The sequence below is a fragment of the Pituophis catenifer genome, unplaced genomic scaffold (assembly GCF_029215685.1).
Source record: "Pituophis catenifer annectens isolate HBS135680 unplaced genomic scaffold, rPitCat1.0.hap2 SCAF_1, whole genome shotgun sequence".
Classification (NCBI taxonomy): domain Eukaryota; kingdom Metazoa; phylum Chordata; class Lepidosauria; order Squamata; family Colubridae; genus Pituophis; species Pituophis catenifer.
The window spans coordinates 105,333,577-105,360,289 of record NW_027256881.1 but is presented as its reverse complement, the minus strand read 5'-3'; the positions used below and the strand labels follow the sequence as shown (position 1 = coordinate 105,360,289).

The following is a 26,713-nucleotide window of genomic DNA, read 5'->3' as shown; positions in this document are numbered from 1 at the left end:
TCTAAATAGTTATACCACACACACACACACACACAATCTTAATGGAATTGGGAAGGCTGAAGTATGCTCTGCTTGCTTTAGTGAATGACCATTAGGAGAGTGAACTGTCAATGGCTTGTTATATCAAGTTCCCCTGCAACTTTCAGAAGCAGCTAAGGTCCAAAATTGTAACCTGGCAAGTACCTAGAAAACAGTGAGCAAAAGCTGGGAATGCAATATTGCCCAAATTCCCTGGGCTACGATTGAAGCTTATTGGCACATATGCATAAAACTTATTGCCAATCCCTTAAAATGTCAATATTGTTGCTTTAAGACTACAGAATTTCAATCGCATAGTCCAGAAAACAGACCAAAACATAGGCAATTAACTACTGAAATTTAAGACATGGTATTTGTTGCCCATTTGCATCTCTTAAGCACAAAGGATAAATCATTGTCTTGGAAATAATAAATCTCAGGCTTCAAGAGCATATGAAAATTAATATCCATTAAAATAGAGTAACTGTACAACTTCACATTTAAGAACTATCTTATAAATAAAATGGAGCAAAAGATTTTAATTGATCCTTACATCCCACCGCACTTGCAGGTTTTAAAACATAGAAAAAACTGAGCAAGCGGTCATAAAATCTGTAAGCACAAAATTGAGTTTATGTTTATTAACAGTTGATTTGGAATGGAATTGCCTTGCTGCACTTGAACATGGTTTAAACTAGTTACATCTTTCAGTAAGTATAGTTTTAACAACAAAACATTTGCATGTTACCTATTCAGACTTGTTAGAAGGAGGATATCACAAAATGAGCTAGATAGCCAAATGAAATGAGAGAACGAGACAGGGAGGGACAGAGAGAGAGAGAGTGAGCGAGAGAGGCAGGGAGGGAGAAGGAGAGAGAGAGAAAGAACCTCAGTACCTTTACTGGGTTTTCCCACATTTGAACCTCAGGAAATGTAGGGAGTTTATATCGTTTCGGATTTGATTCTCTCAAATTGTTATTTGGAAATGCAATAGACTACATGTGGGAGATTTTTCATTAAGCTTCTTATTTCATGTAGACATTTAATTTAGTAACATACATAGTAATCATTGATGTTTTAGTTTAGGCAATGTGAAAACCTTTTCACATTGGAATTCTTCCTGACTTTCCTGCTTCATTGATTCTATAGCAACTAAAACCATTTTTTGAAGGGATACCTTTGAATATCCCAACAAAATAATATCAAGGTTGACATTTTATAGCTTGCTAAAATGAAAATAGTTAGTGGACAGTGAAACATTAAAAGTCCAAAAGTCCAATGAGTCATTACAATACTTACATTAAGAACCAGTTTGGTTTAGTAGATAAGGCACCAGGCTAGAAAGCAGAAGACCATGAGTTCTAATTCAACCTTAGCCATTAAAGCCAGCTGGGTGACCTTGGGCCAGTCGCTCTTTTTCAGCCCAATTCACCTCACAGGGTTGTTGTTGTGGGGAAAACAGGAGGAAAGTGTGCTGGATATGTTCACTGTTTTGAGTTATTTGCAAAAATAATAAAGGTGGCTATACAGTAAATAAATAAGTAAATAAATCATGGGCAAATGAAAGTAATTGAGGAGCAAAAACAGTATTTTTGCAAACATTGTTGTATTGTAACTGCTACGATGGGAAAAGCTGAAGATGCTAGTCATCAAAGAACTAGGCACAGATCAGATGATAATATCAACGCCAGGAGCAGCAGTTTTCTTGCACACTAATTGCAGTATTTAATGAGTATGTGATAACTCTAAATAGTGCATGTTCAACCAGATTTTACAAACCGTTGTCACACCTATTATTGATGCAACGTATTAACACTTTGAAATGAACGATGTCAACTACAAAAATTAGCAGCTGTAATTAATTAGCAAACTGTGATGAAATATATTTAGCAATGCATATTAAGAATTTAAAGTGTGAAATGATCCAAATACTAGCTATTTAGCTGATTTGCCAGAGCTAAACTGGTACTGCTGTGATAACACTTCTTCTTGTGCCACAGTTACACTGTCACAACTTAAAAGAAATAAATAAATAAAAAAGAAATGTATTCCTCCCCACCTTCTTTTCATTTTATAGCATTTGGAAACATCCTGTATCAATGAAGTGCTTTTTTATGGTTAAGTTATAATTAAAACTTGCTGTTGGAACTCTAAAGAATGACAATACAGTAATTAAATGTGAAATTGTGTACATTGTTGCCCTGAAGACAGTGCGAACTTATTGTATGCAGTTGTTCTGAATTTCAATAGAGCTCTGACAGAAACACAATTTAGACAAACTGAGGACAGAGACCACATGGGCTGAATCCAAAGTTAGAAGATGAATAACAATAACACTTTCCTTTAAGATTTATGCCTAAAATCTTGTGAAGCCAGAAAATCTGGGAGAATAACAAACAACTTTGAGATGTCCAGGTTAAAACACAATAGTAAGCCTTTTCTATGCCCTGGGATTTAAGTAGGCAGTTTCATTCTCAGCCTGCTTAGAGCCTCAGCAATCTGATGCTGAAATGTAATTTCCTGAAAAATGAAAATCAAAGATTCACTGGCTCACCAAAAATTAGATGCAGTAGGCGTCTCCCAATCTAATTTTCATTCCAGATCAGGATATGACAACCAGTTACAAGTTCTTTTCTTTTCAGTGTTACAAAAGTGGGAATTTATTAGAACAAGAACAGGTACTTTAAAAAAATGTTTAATAAAAAATAATCAAACTTTGTTCAAGGTCCAAAAATGCTACTGTGCTATTATGCTAAATTAGAGGAACTATTCAGGGTTACAAGCCACATGCTCCTCTATTCTATTTCCCATTTCTAAGCCACTTTAGGTGATGGTTTAGAAAAAAGCAGATTGATCTCTACTCATCTCTTCTGGGCTTTTCCCAAAATATTCAAATAAGACACAACATGAGTCAAAGGCATTGCTGCAAGCTTAAGGAGATCTCCAGAATGCTTTTCAGAGGAAGATGGGTCACGCATAAATTGATTAAATCAATGCCATTGTTCATTGGTCCAAGGTCCCTATATACATAGTTCAAAGGACAGTTTCATACTTTAGTGATAGTCACACATGTTTGAAGAACAAATCATTGGCATAATTCAGCTGTATTTGAAACAAACTTTGTTCTTTCTACCTTTGAACATAGTACAGTAGCATGAGAGGAAGGATCTGTGAGGGACGTCTGACAGATGGTAATCTGTCACAGACTTCTCTAAAACTTAAAAAGGGACAGAATTGTCAATGAAGTGTATATATTCTCTCCATCTTTGTCAAAGGGAAGAGAGAGAGAGAGAGACAGAGAGAGAGAGGGGGGGGGAGGGAGGGAGGGAGGGAGGGAGGGAGGGAGAGGGAGAGAGGGAGAAGGAAGAAAAGCAATATATGCCTGAAAGCGAAGATAGTAACCTTGTTACTTTTTTAATAAAGAGAGAAGAAGAAAAAATCACAATAAGGCCTGTTGGATAAATACATGAAAATAAATACTGTAAGCCATAACCTTGGTTAACAAGAAAGAAGTCACAGGAGTGTTGTATACCCTCCAACAGTAGGGCTATTGAACTGTCTTTTTTTGGGCTCATTTATGTTTAAGCATGGACATCCTGCATGCTTAAAGGTAAACAAAACATAGAAATATAGTTTAATAGGCAACAGAAGCTTAATGGGAAACAGAAGCTAAGGGATATTCAAACTGATCAAACGTTGATGGGCTTCTTATTTTAATCAGGGCGCACTTCATGAGACAGCAATAAAATGGCATTGTAGGAATGGGTGAGAGCTGATTCTTGAGTTTTTTCTTACTACAGGTGATCTTAAGGAGCTATAACCTCACCTCATCCCTTTAAAAACAGTACCCCAAAATTCAGCCCCATCCAGTCTCTTCAGGCATGGGGGAAACTGGATCCATGAATGCTTAGGGATTTTCCTGTGTAAAACAGGAAACTCACCCCAGTTAATACAGTAAGTTATTATGTTGCTCAAAACAGTCACTGTCAGATCATTTGCTTAGATAACCCATAATATCTGAAGGGCATAAGATGACCTACGTAATCAGACTATTACAGCGCTTTGAATGAACATTTCCATTCATGCTGAAGGACAATAGGGACTAGGTGAACATCGGTAAAAGTATAATGATAATACAGAATGCTGCTGACACATACTATTAAAATTTCATCATCATTATCATAATTAACTTGCAACACTATAATAAATTTCATGGACTGATAACATTCTTAATTTAAGCATCTGAAAAAAAACCATTTCATCTTCAAAATCAAAACCTCTTAAAATACTTTTCTAGATTCTTGTTGTCTTTTACTTTAGCAACCAGTGCCGCAAAGCATTTTCATTTATATTGCTATTATACCACTTCACTTCCCTCAGCACAAAAACGGCCAGAAAATAAAGTGTCACATTTGTTTAATGCAATGGAACTCATGCAAGACATTTCAATCTGGCTTCTATATTAGGGCATGACAAAATAGAAATGGGTTAACTGTCAATATTTTAACTGTCAACTTACATTTTTCTCTGCCCATGTAATTTTCTCCCCAGCACCCTAGCACTGCTTAGATTTTTATCAGGCAGAAGAATGATGTTCATCATTGCAGAGTCTTGGTGTGTGCAGATGATCATTGCTTGCCAAATGTAAAAATGGGTTGTAAACTTGAAATTAACGCCACTGAACAAAGACCAACAATTTAACAATATCTTACATCCTTATCACCATATATTTAGACTACTAGAACGTGCTCTGCATGGTGCTGTCTCTGAAATTGATCAGGATATTGCCACTGGTATAAAATGTGGTAGTCAAGATTTTAGCTGGTGACAGCTGCTATTGCCAGTGCACTGAGGACTATCTTCTCTCAGCAGAATCTGTGTGATTCATACATGCATTTTAAGAAGAGGAGGACTGGGTTTCTGTCCTTGCCAAAAATCAAGGGGACTGGTTCAAAAGAAAAAAAAATGTTTTGAGTGCCTGTGGAAGAAGACAAAAAGGGAATTTGACTGACTATAGGTACTTGCTATAGGTTCAGTTGTGGCAATGAGGGAGGCAAAGTACTCTCAGTTTTCTCCTTTATTATATTGGTGGGTTGTTGTCCAGCTATCCTGTAGAGGGTTACAAACTCCTTTTCAGGAAGCAGGTAGCATTGCAAACTCCTGTCTGGCTGTTCTGACCAATTTGTTCAGCATTCTTCTGACAAAGGTGTTCACCAAAGTTCTTAACACAACTTCTCATGGACAGAGTGGTGTCCAGAGTTAAAGGTGATTACAGCATTTTCGTACTGTGTTATCTCAGATTCCTTTAGGTTGGTAAACTAGAAAGTGAAAGTGTGGCTTGTGGCTTTGACTCTAGCTTTTACTAGGAGCAGGAGAGGTGTGTACTACTTGGATCTTGGACATTGTTTATGCTTCACTACAGATAAGACGTTGCTCAGTCCTTGAAGGAAACTATACTATGCCCTTTTCTGAAATGGTTGTCCTTGGATATGGTGGTTTTAGAAAGCCATCTGTTGTGCTCCATATTTCCGATTTAGGAAATGTTGTTAGATGGTAATAGTAAAGCAGCTACCCAGCACCCTAGAAGAGTGGTTCATCTGGAATCTTTTCAGTCAAGGGTCACAGTCAGATGTACTGGTTGCTCTCCTGGATAATTTATGTTAGGACCTGATGAGCACCGTATACCTTTCCTGGTTATTTTGGATATCTTGACAGCTTTTGATACCCTCAACCATTACTAGATTATCTTCAGAGGGTTAGCGATTGGGAACAGTCTTTTCCAACCATCCTGTTATATTCTCCATAGACTTCAGTTTTAAGCAATGAAAAATCAACTGGATACTTTCTGCTTTTGATAATGCTCCAAGGCTCAGTCCCTTCTCCTCTACTCCTTAACCCATTACATGAAACTTTTGAGAGAGGTTATTCAACTCTTTCTGATCTGATACCATCAGGATGTTGACCATGTCAAGCTTTACATCACCATCCCAGGGTATAGGGAGAAAGCTGTCAATGTTATATTCTAGTGCTTGGAGGCTCTAAGAGTCTGAATGGGAGAGAATAGACTGAAATTAAACCCAAGCAAGATGAAATTCATTATGATTCTCCATTTGACACCAGCATGATCTCTGAATAGGCTCGCACTTTCTGTGAAGGAGCTGATTTGTAATTAGAGGCCTTTCTGGAATAAACTTCCTTAAGCAACGAATAGAAGCCATGGCTAAAAGATTTTTTCCCACCTTCACTTGGTGCACCAACTGCAGTCTTATCTGACTATGATAATGATGTTGTCATTACCACTCAGTCTCTGTAATGGGACTGCCTTTAAAGCTACTCTGAAACTACTGATGGTCCAGAATACATTGGCCTCTGTATTAATTGGTTCCTAATGTTGGGAACATGTAGCTCCAATACTGAGCATCCTGCAGTTGTGAGCAGTTGATTTCCAGATACAATTTAAAATGCTAGCTTTGACCTATAAAGCCTTTCATGGCAGACACTTGGGTACCCTCAGGCTGGCTGGTCCAACCTTAATTGCCTGAACCCACTAGATCAGGGGTGTCAAACTTGATTTCATTGACGGCTGCATCAGGGTTGTGTTTGACCTCAGAGACCAGGGTGGGCGTGGCCAGCTCAACGTCACTCTTGTCAGGTCCAGCTGTTGTGGCAGCCCGAGCACTCTGCCAGCGAAAATAGGCTCGCGAGCTCCATTTTCGGCTGTGACGGTCTCCTGCAACCCTTTGCCAGCGAAAATGTAGCTCAGTCCATGGCCCTCCCGAGCTCCATTTTTGGTGGCACAGGCACCACAGCCATTCCTTTGCTGTTTCCATGGTGGCCCCGCAGGCCAAATCTAAGCACCCTGCGGACTGGATCGAAGGGTTTGACACCCCTACACTAGATCATCTAAAGAGAAATGCTTGTAATTGAAAGGAGGCAGATATAGAAGGCGATGCTTTTCTATGGTATTGGTGCTTTGGAATAGTCACCTAAGGGAGATCGGAGGAGGTCCCTCCCTGGTAATGGATGTTAAAAACTGAGCTCTTTGGGAGAACATTTCTGTTGAGCTCACAATTGCATCATCTTCTACTTTTTCCGCTTTTTTTCTCCCTTTTTATCCTTGTGATTAAGGATGATTTACTAGGTTTGGTATTATATATAGATTTTTTTTTTAAAAAAAATCTTGACTTATACCATGAGTGTTTTAAATTTTTTCATATCTTCAAAATTGTCAAGATGCTGTGTTGGGATGATAAATAGATTGATCGATAGATCTTTGGCTGTAATTGGTCCCACACAGCAAAACACCTTGCCCTTGAAGGTACACTAGGCATCTTTGGTAGCGGAGTTTCACAAAGCTATAAAGGTGATGTTTCAATGGGCATTTAGTAATTGATTTTTAATTTGGATAATTTGTTTTTATGGTAAATGGGTTGTTTTAGTTTTGTTTGAGCTTGCTGATTAATATATTTTTATTATATTTGGATTCCTTTTTTAAACTATCTCATTGTAAATTGCCTAGAGTTTTGGGAGCTGGGCAGTAACAAAATACAAATGAAAATTTATTTTCTCATTTAAATAAATGAGAAAATTAGGTTTCAATTCTAAATCCATCTTACATACATATTTAAGTTAATATTTAAATATTCAGTAATTGAAAAATATACATAGGATTTATTACAGTAAAATATTAATAACATAAAATGATTAATAGTTTTAATCATATCTAAAAGTAACTTTAAGTTAATTAAATCGTATTTCATTTTGGCCTTGTTCTGCTAGTTTTTGGAGAGTGTGCTCCTACTTCTCAAAACCTACTGTCAACCCATCAGTATCCCTAGATGACAGAAAACCGGAAGAGCTTTTACTAGCAGATACATTTTGAATACTGTATCCAACAGTCATCAGTTTTAGTGCTCCTGTTTAGACAAAGTATAAAAGAAAAACAAACGAACTCTTTAAGGTATTTGTTTAACTGTTAAAGCCTAGTTTACTGTTTGTTACTTAATGAAATAATTATGGCAGGAAAGAATGAAACTGAATAAAGCTTAGGAAAGGTGAGATATGTGGAAGTGTGAATGCTCATGATGTGTTGTACTTATTGTTGAAAAGGAACAACATCAAAACACCTGCTTTGTTTGTACACAGCACCGTGCCCATTAAATCATGTAAGATTTTGAAGTAAAAATAGAAAAACATTTATGGTTTGTGAAATTCATCTTACAAAACTTATGATTACAGTCTGGAGACTTAGCAGTCGGCAAATATAAATTATGATCAAAATGTTTTTTAAAATAGATGAGATCCATATTATTAACCTATCATTATCATCCTCCCCCTTCCCATTTGTTCTTTTTGCCTCAGTAATCATGGTTACACTAACCTCTGCTATTCTACAGCCAGAGTTGATTGATGCTAATTAGCTACTTAATCAGGTACGACAACGTTCCATTATTGTGTCTCACAGCAAACAGCAATGAACCTGTGAGTGGTTTTTTCTTCCTTTTATTACCCATATTAATCAGAAAGTTATTACTGAGAGAACCTAAACAAAATGTGAAAAGTTGCCATATATAAAATATAATTTGGAATACTGGAATTAATCCACGATCTTACATTTCTTTAATATTAAGACAGCACTGCAATTTGAGGTTGGCGGAGTGGTGGTGTAGGAGCAAGGTAAAAAAGTTTCTATTTTCTATAGGCATGTGCATGTATATATGTATGGGTGTTTGTGTTTTTACTGTCTAACTTCCTTGTTTAAAAATATTCTAGCTTTTTGCATATATATATATATATATATTCCTCAGCTTACAAGTGTTTGTTTAATGACTGTTCTAGTGTCTCAGGGTATTGTGATCACCTTTTGCGACCTTCTGACAAGCAATGTCAATGGAGAAGCCAGATTCAGTTAACCACTATATTGCTAACTTGGCAACTCCAGTGATTCGCTTAATAAATGTGAAAAGGAAGGTCATAAAATGGGGCAAAACCCACTTACCAAATGTCTTGCTTAGCGATAGACATTTTGGGCTCAATTGTGGTCATACGTTGAGGACCATCTGTATATATTTATATACATACATACATACATACATACATACTACAAAGAAACACATAACACATGCTAGAATATCCCATTCTCTTATTTCTATGAAACCACTTCTATACTATAATCTCAATGATAGCATACATTTGTTCAGGGAATGAATAGAAAACTGAACAGGGCAGAATTGGCATGCTGATAATTGGAGCAGGATCCGATGAGCCTGCCTGGTCCTTCCTCCTTTCCAATTTGTCTTCTTCCAAAGCCCTGGATATTCCAGTGATAGATGGGATGAAGTATATTCCATTTATTATGGACAATTCATCTGAAGGTCTTTTTAGCTCCAAATATCTGCACGGTGAAAAGATCCACTCCAGAACAACATGGGCCCAATGGTTTTTTTTTTTACTTATTACTTTAGGTAAATGCCCTGCTGATTCCCATTTTACGAATAGATTTTTCTTAGAGGAGTTTTTAAAAAATCATCGCCAAACAGGCATAATTCACTTGCATCTCACTTCTCAATTTTTGTGCTTTTTCCACTCAGGTCCATTAGTCTACTGAGAAATACTCACTTAAAAAGCATGGTTATTTCTCTGAATTTTTTGTTACAGGCAAATCAAAGATAATTGGACTTCAGAATACCTTTAAATTATAGTCTAAGAGGAAAAGAATCTAGTTTAATGTATCATTTGCATTAACTATAAAGAGTGTTTTATTATCTCTTAATGTTTATAGTGCTTTTAGGTATCTAGAGAGAAAGTGCAGAAGAATTATATAGCAATTTTACAGAAGTGTGGGTTTCTCTCAACAAAAAGAATTTATGACAAACCTTAAATCTTGAAGAAGAAAGTCAATAACTAACTCTTGGGATTCCACAATGTCCTACTTATTAATAGAGGTAATGAAATATTTCTCTTAAGGAGAATCTTGTTTGTTTTATGAGAAGTGCATTATTAAAATCATATTTGCACAGAGTGCACTGCTAAAAATCTTCTAAGTTTATATACTGTAATTAAAAAATACATTTATTATATAAAAGTCTAACTGTATATATATATTTTATAAGTAAATTAAAAATACAGATGATCTCTGCATATTAACATTCAGTTTTTTATAGAGACATTACCTAAAGGCAAGTTAATAAAGCTTTCATGTTGTATTATTTTATACTTTGATGCCTTTAACATTTAGTAATATTATTTGGCAATTCTGGCATACCTATCTGCCTTCAGAATTACAAACAGAACCACAGCTGTGTCAACATAAGCTACATAACAAAACTGAGCACTTAAATCTCGATCAAGTCACTACAGGGATGCTTCAAAAGCCAAAACTCTTAGGACTGGTCATAAGTCCCCCTTGTTTAGTGCTGTCATAATTTTGAATGATTGCTGAATGAGTGGCTGTAACCTGAGGATTATCTATTTTACATAACATAATGATAGTACTTTTAGTGTATGACACTGCTGCCCCTAGGACATTATGTAAAAGATAAGAGAAAGTCAAATATGAAAACAGGCATGGAAAAATAAAGTCTTTCAAAAGATTTCTGAATTCAGAACAAAGTTCTAACCTCAAATTGGTATGGACATCAATGTATGGATAGCAACCAATTCAAAAGAGAGCAAATAAAGATGGAAAGCATATACTGAAATACTATACAGTCAATGTCCAAAATATTTTAGAAGATATTCCTTGCTTAGAAGAATCTTTAGTATTAGAAGATCAAGTTAGATCATTACCAAGTTGGAAGGCTACAGGAACTAATAGAATACCCACTGAAATAAGAAATAGAAGAAGAATCAATCAAGGTGCTAACCGAACTATGCCAGTAAATTTGGAGACAGTGACCAACAGATTGAAACATTTAAGTCTACTTTCAAACATCAAAAAAGGAGAATCAATAGAGTATGCAAACCATTGTACAATATTCTTAATTTCATACGCTAGCAAAACAATGCTTAGGATCATCCAACACAGTTCAGAGTCCTACATAGAAGAGAGATGTCAGATGTTTAAGAAGGTTTTAGAAAAGGCCAAAAAACACAAGACATTATTGCTGATACACACTGAATGATTAAGAAAATTGAAGAAAGCTTCACAGATAGTCCTCAACTTACGACCACAATTGAGCCCAAAATTTATGTTGCTAAGTGAGAAAATTGTTGAGTGAGTTTGCCTCATTTTACGACGTTTCTTGCCCCATTTGTGAAGTGAATCACTGCAGTTGTTAAATTAGTAACATGGTTGTTAAGTGAATCTGGTTTCCCCATTAACTTTGCTTGTCAGAAGGTTGTAAAAGGGGATCACATGACCCTGTTAGTGTCTTATTTAAATTAGTGTCTGATTGAAATGTGTTTGAATATTAGTAGCTCGGGTTGGTAGTTAGGCTGTTGGTTTGAGCTCCAAGCTTGGCAATTTGGTTGCAAACATTTCGTCACCATTCGAGGAGACATCGTCAGTGCGTTTTGAATTGTGCGCTTCTGTCAGAACACACACCTTTAAATACCTTTTTATGAGATGCAAATTAGTCTGACTGTTGTTTGTTTGAATATTTCTCAGTCATGATCTGTTTTCGGACTGTTTGATTGGCTGGCTGTTGTTGCTGGGCTATAGTTGGGTAGTGTCTGTGATGCAGATTAGGATTAGAGTTGTTTATCTGGGTGCTTCTGAGTCATGGTATGGTTTTGGATTGTTTGATAGTTTGAATGGCTGGCTGTTGTTACTGAGACGTGATCAGATTTCTTGTGAGCCGATGGGTTATAATTTTGTTGCTGCATAGTGTGGTTCCTGTTTGTTAGTTCTAAATGCTACCTTTCGTTCTCAATGATTGGCAGACTGGGTAGATGTCAATGTGTCTGTTTATTGACTTATTGGTAGAAAACCAGGGTTCGAGGAATTCTCTTTCTCTCCTTGATTTCACCTGGGTTACAACTGTGGTCCCAGTTAGATCAAATTTGTGACCTTCTGAATCTTTGTGGAGTGACATGAAGGATAGTAGGTCATGTCTTTTGACAGCCAGGAAGTCTGGTTGATAGTTTTCTTCCTGTTTGTCCAACATTGTTGTTTTCGCAGTTGCTGCACTGGATTCCGTATATGACGCCTGATCTTTTGTTTGTTTCTGTCTACCCTTTCGGTTTTGACAGGGTCCGTCTGAGAGTTGAGGTTGGTTTGTGAGCTACTATGAGGTCACGTTGGCACAGTAGTCTTACTGTCATTTCTGAGACATTCTGTATGTAGGGGATTGTGATTCGTCTGATCGTTGTTGTTGTTCCTGTTGTATTCATTGTATTGCTTTGAGTGTCTGTATTGTTTGTATGTAGGCATCTCCGGATGAAGTTTCATGGGTATCCATTTCTCTCAAAGACTTTGAATAGGTGTTTTTGTTCTGCTGATCTGGACTCTGTCGTGTTACAATGGGATTCCCCTCTCCCAAATAGTGTTCTGATGCAGCTTTGCTTATGGCATTTTGGGTAGTTGCTGAGGAAGTTGAGGATTTGATCTTTATGTGTTGCCTTCCTGTACAGAGATGTTAGAAGTTGGCCACTGGTGGTTCTGGTTACAAGGACATCCAGAAATGATACTTTGTTGTCATTCTGAGTTTCTATTGTAAATCGAATATCCGTGAAGACGTTGTTGATCCTTTGGTAGGTTTGATCAACCTGGTTGTGCTTGATTATCACAAAGGTATCGTCAACGTAGTATACCCATAGCTTGGGGTTTATCTGTAGAAGTACAATTTCTTCCATCTTTTGCTGGAAATTGAATTTAGTATCCAACATTTGATTACTTTCCACTCAGCAGAAGCCTGGATTTTGGCAGGGTTTTTTTTCCAGGCAGATTTGGAAGTGGGGGGCATCCTTGCTATTGGTCTTTTCCACATCACAAAATGAACCTAGGATCTTCACTTTGCAATACATTATTTGTCCATGAGACAGAATCTCATCTAAATTCATCAGCAGTGCATATGACAAATTCACTAGGAGCCAAAGCTCCCCCTCCTTTAAAAAAAAAGAGAGAGAACAGCTACTTTGATCTTGTTGATTGTTCTACAAATTTGCACACAGGGAAAGGAAAGAATGATCTCAAAATTCTCTACTAACAATTAATTTAGGGTGGAAAGGGTGCAAATTTACCAACGGAATTCCGTTCTAAGACCAACTACATTTACAATGAAGCAGCAAGTTACAGTTTGTTTAGGACACATGTCATTCTGAAAGAAAATCCACCATGGATAACTCAGTGTGAGGTAAGAAAGACATACCCCAAAACAATGCTAAATTCACTAAAGAGAGCTTCAGATTTAACCCTTTATTCAGCTCTGAACACCATTACAAGCCTTTGGGAATATTCTACTAATATTTTTTAAAAGAAAAATGGGTACATTACTGTACTTCCATTTGTAGTTTTTTTAAGGGACAGAAAGATCTCATTGTGAAAAAATTAATTTCTCTCAGTTTAGCTGTGCCACTTAGAAATGCTAGATTTCTCTGCAAAGTAAAGGAATAAATCTTATTTAGTGTTACACAACCTTGCCAAAATGTTGATCAAAAGAAGGCATTCTGATTGTGTGCAAAACATACAGCATTAATCCTTTCCCTAGTTATTTATTACGGGGGTGGGGGCGGGGGCGGGGGGGGGGGAATACAAGTACTTTGTCAAATGTATCAATTTTAACAGAGTACTCTTCTAACTTATGTCAGGAATAACATTAGTTCCAATGTTGCTTATCATCAGAAACTCTGCTGATCCCATCATGACAACTTTCTAGCAGTTCCTGTCAATCTCTATATGTCTACCTACCCAAAAAGTTGAGGTGGTTTAAATTTTGGTTAGCAATAAAAAGACAATCACTAGCAAAAGGGAATGCGATACTACCCTCCCTCACCATGATAAAAAGCAGTGGAAACAACTGCCACAATATGATGCAGACATTATTTAGGGGCCCTATGGCATAGCCGGCGGCGTAGCATTTATATGAAAAGCACACTGGCAACTGGAAGTGGGTAGAAAAGGCACGAGGACAATGCATGTGCTATAAGCCAGTGTTTTTCAAACTTGGAAACTTTAAGGTATGTGGAATTCAACTCCCAGAATTCTTCAGTCCCATTTTAAATTTCTCAAATTTAAGAAACACTGCTACAGACTGAGCAAGGAGGACATAAACATAGCTATCTTTTCTAGCATTAAAGAATCCTTCTGGTGGAAATGCAGCAGAAATAATGGGAAGAAATGGAATATTTAGCAGAGAAGTAACTGGAAAACTACTACTTTCTTAATTATTTGTAAGAAAAAATAGAACCCAAAATCCAAAATATAATCCCCCACTTGAGAATAAGATAATTGTTCAGGAAATAATTGTCACATATGCTTAACAGAGGAAAACTCTAGAAACGTTGGTGCTCATTATACTTGTAGACTTAGCAGTGTTAACCAACTATTTGTCATAATAAATGTCCAAGTGATGATGATGTTATTTATGGCACTGAAATACCTGCAAGCAAACAACAGAGAGCAGCAAGGACTCCAGAATGCAAACCTGAGCTATATGTATTCTCGTTTATTGAAAAGTCCAAGTCTTTAAATAATAATTCAATTGTCAGTTATGAACCAGATCAGCAACCAATAACAATTTCATTCTGATTCTTTCCAAAAAATATACAAAAAGGAAAGTAAATAAAACTGAAAGCATAAAAAGAACAAGAACCCCTATTTGAAAAATGTAATAAAGACACAGTATTTGCAGTGCATCATTTTATTATCCATCTACAACATCCATCCATCCACCTACCTACCTACCATCTCTAAAACTCCTATTTTCATTGCCTTCAACTGGGCAAAATTATGCATCACAGGGCAATGATTTTTGAAATATCTCAAATGGACTAACTTACAGAATGTGACTAAATCCTAGGGCGCATGACTCACAAGGGAATGAAATTGTGGAAGGTGAGGGCTGCTTCAATGCTACTAGCTGTTGCGGTGGTTATGTGAACTTCATTTTTAATGGGTTGAGCGCAGTGCGGCTTAGGGAGGTTTGCATGAGTGGTGGGGGAAGCCTGGCACAACTATTGAGGAGCTTGGATAGGCTGCTGCCAGGTGGGGGAAGGTGTACAAGTGGCAGGGAGGTGCAGCTTGAGCACATAAGAGGGTCAAGGAGGGTCTTGAGGATGAGGGAGTGACTAACAGAGGTGTGGCGTGAGCATAGAGGAGTTGGGGAGATACACAGATAGGGAGTGTTAAGCAACTTGCAACCTTCCCTGCCAGCTTTCCCATTGACTTTGCTTGTGGGGAGCTGGCAGGGAAGGTTGCAAATCATGATCGTGTGACTGTGGGACGCTGCAAATGTGGTGAGTCAGTTGTCAAGTGCCCAGATTGCAATCATATGATTGCGGGATGCTGGGACAGCCAGGACTTCAAGGACTGGCTGTAACCGCCATTCCCTCAGCATCACCGTAACCTCAAATGGTTGCCAAACAAGTGGTTGTTAACTACCTACATTGCCTTAGAACAGGAGTGTTAAATTGGTGGCTTGCGGGCTGGATGCGTCACGCTCAGGCCATGCCCACCCCAGGCAAAAAAGTCACAATATGTCACATGATGCAATCAGGTTTGACACCCATGCCTTAGAATATGTTGCATCTTCAACTGTTCAAAATGGCAGTACTGATATCGATTCTTGTTTTAGGCACTTCTGGAACCAAATAATTGCATTTCTTATTTTTAAGAGACTTAACATTAAAAAAAAATCTATGCATTATGTTCAATTGCAATTGAGGTATAAAATCTTTGTAGCTCAAGTTTTTGAAATCCATCAGATCCTCATCCCCCCATTTCAAAAGTTCTCAATATTATTTGCCAGCCTCAACTCTTAGATTGTCTGTTTTACTGCTTACTCCTTCACTGTCAGTGCAAGAGCAATCAATCACTCAAACTTTGAGACGGCCTTCTATTCAGTCCTCTGAGCGATTTCCTCCATTCGTGAAAAAGCACAACTAAGCAAAGAATCTTCCACTTCACTAAAACCAGCCTGTATTTTTATAAAATAGTAAACCAGTTAATATGTAGGAAATGTGCTGATGACTTTTTAAGAGATTACTTAAGGATTCTCACTCAGAATTTGAATATTATATCAAAATAAAACACATCAACAGCCATCTCATTTAATGCACAAACCATAAATTGTGTGGTTAAATCTGATGTTACAATTACCAGCTCTTTAGAAAAAAATCTATTATCTGATTTTCTGAGTGCTAATCTACCTATCAAGCGTTTATGGGATAAACAGTCAGTTTCAAGGATTTTTCTTTGCACATAGAATTCCAACAGAGAACAAGCTGATTCATTTGTTTTAAATAGCAGGTATCCACTATGTATCTAAATACCGTGTATCCCCCAAAATAAGACCTTGTCTTATATTTTTTTGAACCCTGAAATAAGAGCTTGGCCTTATTGCCATGCACTCAAAAGCCCGATTGGGCTTATTATCAGGGGATGTCTTATTTTGGGGGAAACAGGGTAGTCACATCCATAATGAGGTACATTTCCTTTTACAGATTATTTGTTTAAACACATTAGGCCCTTCGTATGATACAAGTACCTTTGGACTAAAAATTAATAACAGAAATAATTAAGGATCCAGACGGTCACCGAGACCAAAGGTTTATTCATTGAGGCTTTTGGGCTCATGCTGGAGCCCATCCTCAGGGAACTTCTCTCTCATTCACTGAGCTGTTCACACGTTTTGAAGAAGTTCTCTGAGGATGGACTCCAGCACTTGCCTGAAAGCTTGAAAGAATAAACCTTTGGTCTGACTCAGATTGGATCCTGCAACATTATTCCAGGACACGTATATTTGCCTTCATTCATGAGAACTATTTAAATACTACGTTAGAATCTACATAATATTTGGACACGCTATGGTTTATCAGTGATGGTTTATAGCTTAGTTTACACCTAGTTTATCTAGCCAAACCACAGATGAAATAAATTATGGCTTAGTATTATGTATTAATTCATGAAATCATTATTTTGTTATATTCCTATAAAGTACTTCAGGTGTATTTATGTGTGCATGTGGGTATGTGTGTGTGTATGCATAAGTATATTTACAGGTAATCTTGATTTACGACTGGTTGATTTGAAGTTCCAACACTGCCTTGGACGAGGAAGTGTTATTAGGAAATGCTAGTGACAACATAAGTGACTTTTCAATTTAGAATAAAGTCTTAAAACAAGAACAAAAACAAAAATGGAAATCCTAAAGGACAAATTAGTTGCTGGATTTCTCTTCTTTATGAAATTTATGAAACATCTTCTTTCAGAAATAAAGATGTACGGCTTCTGTTTTTTTAAAAAGCCACTGAAGGAACAGTTAATAGCACTGCATATCATTTTAAACAGTACAGAGAAACTATTTTTAAAAAATCAGACTCCTCAGAATCCTTCCTTCAAATGGATCATCAATAGCTCAAAATAAAGAAAAAAGAAGCATGCCTCTTTAATTAACATATAATGGATTTCCTGAATTCTCTACCTCATCAAGAGAAGGATGGGACGCTCATTTCAAAAAGGATTTATAAAAAGCAGAGAAAACCAGAAATAACTACAACCTTTCCTAAACTGGTGTCACCAGATATTTGAGATGGAAACTTGCAAAATTCCTACCCAATTTAGCAGTTGTGCTTCCTGTGAATGCTAGGAATACCTATCCTTTTGTGCAGTAGTTACAGAAAGCTGAGCTAGGAGAACTGAATGGATCATTCACCTCCTGCCTACCTAGATACTACGAAGAAGCCAGACAATCATATCCATACATTTCTAGGAAGATGTGGTTAGTTCTCACTTAGCTGGCCCTCATCCAGGGATGAAATGTAAAATTTGTTACTACTGGTTCTGTGGGCGTGGCTTGGTGGGAGGGGGGTAATGTGACTGGGTGGGCGTGGCCAACTTTTTTTTTTTTAACTTTTCAAAGCATTTTTTCTACAACCTCTTCAGCCGAAAAGGTTGCAAAAAAATGCTTTGAAAAGCCTCTGCCAATCAGGCAACTCAGCTGGGATCGTCAGAGGCTTTCAAAGCATTTTTTTTACCACCTCTTCGGCCAAAGAGGTTGCAGAAAAAAAATGCTTTGAAAAGCCTCCAACGATTCAGCTGAGCCGTGCGATCATCAGAGGCTTTTTTTTTTTAACTTTTAAAAGCATTAAAAGTAAAAAAAAAAAAAAAAAAAAAGCCTCTGATGATCGTGCGGCTCAGCTGGGCATGGTGGGGGGGGGCACAGGGATTTTTGCTACTGGTTCTCCAAACCACCCGCCGCCATCGCTACTGGATCATTTCACCCCTGCCCTAATCCAATAAACTGGGACCATTTCACCCCTGCCCTAATCCAATAAAGCACTTCTTAATATGGAATTTTGAATGTCATTACCAAATTACCATCAGGAAGATTTTCCACCTTCTCTTTTAAGGCCTATTAAAAACTCCAGCTGTGTCAATCACTGGACAGCATTTTGGAACATCAAATATGTGCCACTGATTCCAGATAATAAATGATGGAGAAAGTTTTGTTGGAGGACAGTTTGCTTAGCACCACCAATCCATTCTTTGCACTGCTCAGGCAGGGAATGATGTGTGTGTTCTCATCTCATGTAGGGTAGTAATGAGACACAATGGGCTCAACTGTTATTCTTTATAAACTGTCAAGAGTGCCCTAGAAAGTAAATAGGTACCTGAGTTCGGAGAATTTCACTTTTTGACAACTGCATGTCGCCTGTCAGCTCTTTCACCATGATGCCCAGCGGTTCCAGACGTTTGCTGAAATAATTTGTCATTTCAGCTGCCAATGCCTTCATAGGAGCAACATAAACTATCTGCAGTGAAAAAGACGCTAGATTGATAAATAAGGAAAATGTTCAACCCTGAATATTCACATCAACTAATACCAATAATAATTTATGTAAAAAAATGAAACTGAGCACATAGACAGCAAGAAAATTAATAGCTGCATGTGGATTTTGGTTATTTTCAGAATAAATGCTCAGCTATTTTTAAACAAAACAATGTATTTCGTTTATAAAGGCCTATCGTTTTGAACATTTGTTCTGCACCTAAGTTAAATATATTTCCAACTCCTTTCACACAGGCAAGCAACATTTCCAGAACCAAAAAAGGAATTGTGAACCAGCAATCAACTAAATCAACAAGCTTTGTAGCTGTATGTATTAGAGAAAACAAGAGGTCTTTGAAAATTTCTTAGATTGATATAAACATGACAATCAAACATGAAGCTCTGTCAAACTACTTCACTGAATTCCTACCTTAAATTCATCCTTTTTGATAACGCCCTGCTGGACGTGCTGACGGATTTCATGCAAAACTGTTAACATGGCAATGTTCGTTTTTCCGGCCCCAGTAGGTGCGCATATTAGCATGTTCTCATTTGTGTTGTAGGCAGTTTCAAAAACAATAGACTGGATTCGGTTTAATCGTTTCATGCCTTTGAAAGCAAGTTGTCCAATCTGCAAGGAAAATTCAGAAAGAGAAAAGAAGCATTCCAATTAAACAATGAATGAAATAGTTACTGGTGGGCAAAAATACTACTATGCAAATAGTAGCAAATATCTCTAAACAACAAAATGGATTATCATTTATTGAACAAGCATTGAACAACATTTATTTTTATTGTGAGGCATGGGAACTTTCAATTCAATCTGACATTTCAAAATATTTCTTCAGCTTTTCTTCTTGGAAGAACTTTCATAGGTGTCATTCATCTCTTCTATGTTTCTTTCTTAATTCATCTCTACGCCATCATCCTGACTTACTATACATTAAATGCCTAACAATTATCTAATTCCTCTTAAAGATTTTTGTTGTTCATATTAAATTCAGTTTCTATTGCATGCTATTTTTTATTGTACTTATATGAACCCACATGCAAACTTTATACTTCACTTCTCTGTCAGCATTTGTGGAACAAACAGAAAATACTGGAATAAACCCCAATTTGTGCTCAGTGTCTACTAAATGGTAGACAGAGCAAGGATTTTAATCCTTCTTCCCTCCTGGGCCCCTTGAAAGTTTAATTCATTAGATACATTCTGAAATAACCCTAGATTCCATGTGTGAGTGTGTGCATGTGCGTGCACAGAGAAGGAGGGAGGGAGGGAGAGACCTTGAGTTTTGACCAGAACTAGGATCAGAATCTTAGTTGTTGAGAGAAACAGACATTAAGTGGGACATCGCAGGATTGCTTCACTCAATAACCACAATCCTGGCGCTTCCAGTTATTTCATTTAACAATCTTGCAGGTTGTTAAGCGGATGGAGTCCCAAGTAAGGACCCATTCTCACAGTGCTTCGGAAGCCTCATTCTCCAAATTATGTGAGGCTTGTGGAATGGCGTGAGGCAACTTTGAAAGTCTGGTATGTCCATGCGTTATTTCAGATAGGCTGTGCAGGCCTTTCAGCAGCAGGAGAAAAATGTCTGAAGGTGAATGGGGTGCGGCAGATCTTAGGGAATGCTGGGTGATGGGGGAAATCGGTGTCAACTGTTCTGTTGGCATATGTAGCAAAAGAAACTCCTGGGACATTATTTTACCAAGAGTATAACTTTACTGATAGATCCATGCAAGCACACAAGAAGCAAAGCTAGCTCTGAGGTTTTCGCATGACAAAAAGCCTACTTAATTTCCCCTTTTCTCCATTTGAGCAATCCATTTCCACCAATTCAACACATTCTTTTTATTTTAGGAAAACAGTCTGCGCCTTCGGAAGGTTGCCATCGCATGGCCTTGAAGTATCAGGATCTTCTCTGGCTGCAAACGGCTCACATAACTTCCTCACCTCCCTCCCAGCTCCCAATATATTCCAAGCATTCTCCTTCCCACTCCCTTCGTTTCTATTGTCAAGCTGTGAATAGAGGCGCATTATGAGTCAGCCTTGACAATCGAGCCTTGGAGAAAGGAGCAAAGTAGCATTTCTCAATGACAGTGGTGGTGCAAGGGCTGAAGTTGAGGCCTCAGGATAGTGGAAACTGGCTGAGACTGCTGAAGTCTCTGGGCCAGTGGTGAAATTCAGCTGGTTTTATCCGACTCGGGCGAACTGGTAGTGCCAACGGTGGGAGGCTCTGCCCACCCGCCCGGATGTCATCATGTCCTGTTTTTGACCCTCTGCGCATGTGCAGAAGGCTCTGCGCATGCATGGAGGAGGCGTGCATGCGCTCTCCTTTGCAAACCCATAGCGATGGTAAGTGGATTTTACCCCTGCCCTGGGCCTCTACTTCAGGTGTAGCCCCAGTGCTGAGACAGAAAGCTGCTATGCAACATGGCTTAGATTAGACGGTGGGGGGGAGATACACAGGTGGGGGAGTGGCAATGCCTTTGTGGTCAAAGATGTGGGCAGTCTGCCAGTCACCTGATTTTTTATCATGTAACAATGAGGGTGCTGAAATGGCTGTAACGGCGGACACAGCTTATAAGTCCCTTTGTTCACTGCTTTGCAAGTCTGAATGGTTGCTGAACAAATGGTCACAAGCCAAGGACTACCCGTGTACCCACTTCATATCATTTACTTTTTTACAAAGCTTTTACCATTTTTCATCATAATTCTTGCAAACTGCAGACCCTAGCACCTGGCCTCTGAATTTTTGTATTTCTCGCAAAAGAAGGAAAAGAAATTGAACAATGGAAAATAGACTCATTTCAATTTGGCTTATTACAAGGTACTGCCCAAAAGCTTATTTCAGAAGTACCATCTGTCAGTATGAAACTCTATCTGGAATTTAACTTTTGGTAGCCAGTGAAGTGCAGTAGTTAAATGTCACAGGACCTAGGAGACTATAATTCAAAATCCCTATCATCAATCTTCCAGATTTATCATATATATCATTTACTCTATTTCAACCTATTCCATCATTTATGAAAAAAGAAATGCAGTTGTGTATTTCTCTCATACATTATGTGCAATTAAAAAGGCAGACAGTAAAATCCAACAGCTAACAGTGTCTGTACAATAAGAAACTTTTTAACAATGCTATTTAAAAAAATAAAATAAAATAATAGCAAAACCCCATAACACACTGAAGCCATAATTAAACAAAACAATACTTAAAAGAAAAAAAAATGGAAACCAAGAAAGAAAAGATAAAGTTAAAAAAAAAGCAAATAAGCTCAGTGGAAAAACTCTATTTCTGGATTCTGTACCTGAGAAAGAATTTGAGTATGCATCTGCTATACTGAAACCAAATGCTAATTTCAATGCACTATACTGAAATTATGGTTTTTATATATTTAAATTTGATAACCTATTAAATCACTGGATAACCTACTGGCATAATAGGTTGCACTTGCACTTAAGAATACTTGGAGGGACATTAATATTACGTAATCGATACCCAAGAGAATACAACTACTTGCTTTATTTGATTCTAGCATCCATAGAACAACATATTGACAAAAAGGAATCTTGACTAATGAACAGTTGCATTTCTAGATCATGACAAGGCTTGGAAAAAGCTAATTAACCACCCTCCAGCTAATCATATGAATACAGCCAGCATGTTGGGCTTTGTTACGCTAGATGAAAACAGCCCTGCTGCTTGTGTTGCAAAAACAGTGATGCGCTCCAATCTTTTCTCTATGCCATTCTTAACAGCAATAACTATGTATGAAAACCTGGGGCATAAAACAACAGAAATGACAAATTGAAACACAAACATTAAAAACAGAAAGCAAAAGTATATCGAGTTAGTTTTAAACCTGCTTTAAAATCTATCCATCTCCTTTTTGAGAAGATACACCAGCCAGCCTTTCTCCTGCCCTACATTTACTTCGGTTGTAGGACAAACTTCATTCCATTCTTTAGAAGAAAAACACACAGGGGACAAGTGCATCCCAAACTCATGAGATCCAGAAAGGAAAAGGTGGTCAACCTGATATCCTCCAGATCATTTTCAATACAAAGCCCCTGAGTCCCAGCCTACAGTGAAATTGAAGTTTAGAGTATTCAGAGGGGAACAGGTTGTGTTATCCTGCTGTAAGGTCTCAAGTCACATTCACAATAAAACTGGAAGAAAGGAAAAAAACCTTCATAGCATCAGTGACATAAGCGAGCATATTGCTATCACACTGTCTTTTCTAAAAGAAAGACAGACAGCTCAAAGCACTTCTCAACTCTAGTGGGGACTAGATCACTGCATAGCTGGAGGTCATCCAAGGAAAGGGGAAGGCAGGTCACTAGTACATCTCAAAGACAGATGCATATTCCATTAAGATAGCAAAATTGTAGCCAACTGAACTTAAATACACTTCTCCGTTTGATCAAAGCACGTAAGGCCAAAAGTCTGATTTTTTAGACAGACATTGAAAATAGTGGCATTTCTCCCACAGCTGATAATTTTTAATTTTCAAGTGCTTCTTGTTTTATCTGCCTATTGAGTGCAAAATTAAAGATATAAACTGTGTTGCTGCAAATAAAATTATGTGAGATAGAGGCAATGTGGAAAAATAACTCGCAGTAGGAGTAATGTGCGAGATATAGCTTAGAGAGGTCATAGCATTTTGGTATCCAAGAAAACCTAGTAGTAAGAATGTTATTTTGATATTCTTGTTTTATCACCCAATCTAAAACATTCAGCTACTTTTCCCATCCTAGAACAGTTTGCCACATATCTAGATAAATTAGTACATTTCAGTGTACTAATTTAAACTTATACAGCAGAATAGGAGACTTGAGGCCTTCCAAATGTTGCCAAACTATAATTCCCAATATACTCAATAGTGGGAGACCCTGTATACTTTTGGAAAATATGGATAATTGCAAGTTACTTTCCCTTGATATAGATCACATTATGAGATATTGGTGTTATCTCACCTTTTTGTATGATTCTGCATAAAGTCATCTGAAGATATTCCTCCTTTAATGGCTAATTAAGGAGATAATTATAACAGCTTGCCTGTCTATCATGACACTCAAGATCAGCATTGCCTTTCAAAGATCACTTGTTTAGAAACAACTCTGAAGAATTGCAACTAGTTGGGAAAAAAATTATGGTATGTATTCTCAGATTTAACTAAGGAATGTAGTCTAATTTTATTCCTGTTATAGTTCCTCTGCTATTTTAAATGTAGATTTAATGATATTTAAACCACTACTTTAATTCTCCTTTTGTTTCTTAATTTTATTGTGTTAGGTTACATTGTTAGCACAACTGATGGAGGATACAGATATAATAATTCAGAAACACACACAGTTAAAGAGTAGATAATGTTTAAAGCTGTATATTAAAAAAACACCCATATTTGTGCATACATAAAACATCAGAGCGCTCCAGCAGATAGAAGCTTCCTTGGTATTCCCCACTTGTTCATAGCACATACTTTATAGTTCACAATAGCAAATAGGCAAATAAGGAAGACAATAAATGGAGTAATGACATTCACCATAGCAATGCCCAGATGTGTTCATGATACTCAGTCAGCCATCTTCCACTCAGTTCTGGAAGCCTTACTACAGAAGCTATGTTTTCTAGGAAAGAACCCAATTTTCCTATATATGCTTTGAGTTCCTAGAAAACATAATTTCACACCAACAGAAGCGCAAAATTGTCAGAAAATGCACTCAACTGGTGTGTATTTATTGCGCAATAAAACTGTGGAGCACAAAGGCCCTGAGTAAGATTTCCTTCTCTACAGGCATTACTAATGGTACAGTTTCCAGCTGTTTGTGCATGAGTCACGATTAAAGCCTTCAACAATCTTACCACTTTAGGGATCTCCACACATACCGAATAATGATTTTTCAGAGTACATATTTAATTTGCCTGTTCTCCTATGATGGGAGATAAACCACCTCCTTCAAGCTTGGTGCTACAATATCTATTTAACAAAAAGGGGGCAGAACTGACAAACACTATTTTAAAGGGTAATTATAGCTGACAGAGGTAATAAACTTAACCCATCAAGGAGGAGTGAAGCAATTGTGAATACAAAGAACATTATTCCAAGAATAAACATTAATGTCATGGGCTCTGTTTTAATACAACTCGTTTTTCTCAAGTTCTTCACTTCATACAATAACTAACCAGAGTAAAAGTCTATTAATAACATATATATGTGTATGTACAAACTGGTAGAAGAATGTTATCCACCACCCTCTAGGCTTTCATCCGAATCTTTGTCACACAAAACATGTTCTTCAACATCTCACTTTTGAGGACACATTGAACACTGGATTTTATTTACGCTCCATATAGCTCTAGCTACAGGGACCCCTGGTTCTAGAGTTGCCATCAGCCTTTCAGAATTGAAGTCACACAACTCTAAACAGCATCACTCAATTTAGTAGAGAGCCTCAAATGGTTACATTGCGAGATAGATGTGTAAAATAGAACTGAGCTCCATTTTCAAAACACACTAAATGTACTCCATAATTCTGACTTCATAAGTTATTTGGAAATTTGGAAAACAGCATAAAGATGCTGAAAGCAGTCACAGAAGATGGAAGCACTTTGTGCAACAGAACCTAAAAGAGACAGACTTCAAGTTTAAGACCTGCAGAGATTTTCTAAAATAATATATAGTATGTCGCTCTAGCAATCATTAAATTCTTTAAAGAAATCCTCTGGAATTTCAGGAAACTACATTGGATTGTGCTATCTGAATAGTTTATGGATACTCTAAGGACTTTCAGTCAAAAGTCACCACACAACTTTTAACAATGGCCAGTTGGAACACTTAAAAAATTACAGGCATTTTAAACATGAATACAGTAGTACCTTGATACTCATCATTAATTGTTTCTGGGAAGTGCGATGAGTACCAAAAATGATGAGTGCCAAATAAATGTTTCCCATAAGGAATAATGTAGTGAGTCCCAAGGCAACCAACACCAACAAGTTCTAGTTTGTGCATTGAGCACCAAACAAATGATGAGAACCGGGACAACATTTTTCTGTCAAAATGCATTGAGTACCAAATTCGATGAGTTTCAAAGCAATTGAGTACCAAGCTACTACTGTATTACAATTAAATACTTCATATTCATTTTAAAATATACTTCTTAGGGGGAAAACTGTAAAACTCATGAACCAGAATATGCTTATTGTTTTGAGTAATCATATTTAGAAGAGACTGCAAGCTATTAATTATCAGTATGACTTACTTTTTCTTCCCCATTTTGTTTTAGAACAGAATATTTAAACAAATGCATTCAGCAATCAACAGTTTTCAAGTTACTGACACTGGGTATGTGGTAACATTATATGTAAAACTAGTTAAGCTGGTGGGCAAAAGAATAGTGTTTTATATAGTTTCTAGTTGCTTGCAGCTGGCCCTCAGTAACTGAGCAGTTTTCTTTTTTCATAGCAGCTGGCATTCTTTCTTTCTTTCTTTCTTTCTTTCTTTCTTTCTTTCTTTCTTTCTTATTTATTTATTTATTTATTTATTTATTTATTTATTTATTTATTTATTTATCAATCAATCAAATTTCTATACCGCCCTACTCCCGGGGGACTCAGGGCGGTGAACAGCCAAGATAAAACACAGATAATACAAACATTAAAAGTCCATTAAAATTATTAAATATTTTGGCCAAAAACAAATTTAAAACACCCAATTTGTAAAACAGATTAAACGATTTAAAAATTTAAAAGGGA

General features: G+C 37.2%; 1 protein-coding gene across 1 annotated transcript in view; it reads right to left on the bottom strand.

Moving 5' to 3' along the window:
• ASCC3 (activating signal cointegrator 1 complex subunit 3) overlaps positions 1 to 26,713 on the bottom strand; it is a 212,384-nt gene that overhangs the window by 145,929 nt on the left and 39,742 nt on the right. The window contains exons 9-10 of the mRNA XM_070932828.1: positions 19,378 to 19,578; positions 18,790 to 18,930 (exon numbers count right to left, since the gene is read on the bottom strand). Of these exons, the coding sequence (XP_070788929.1) occupies positions 18,790 to 18,930; positions 19,378 to 19,578 (342 nt within the window). The remainder of the gene's footprint in view (positions 1 to 18,789; positions 18,931 to 19,377; positions 19,579 to 26,713) is intronic.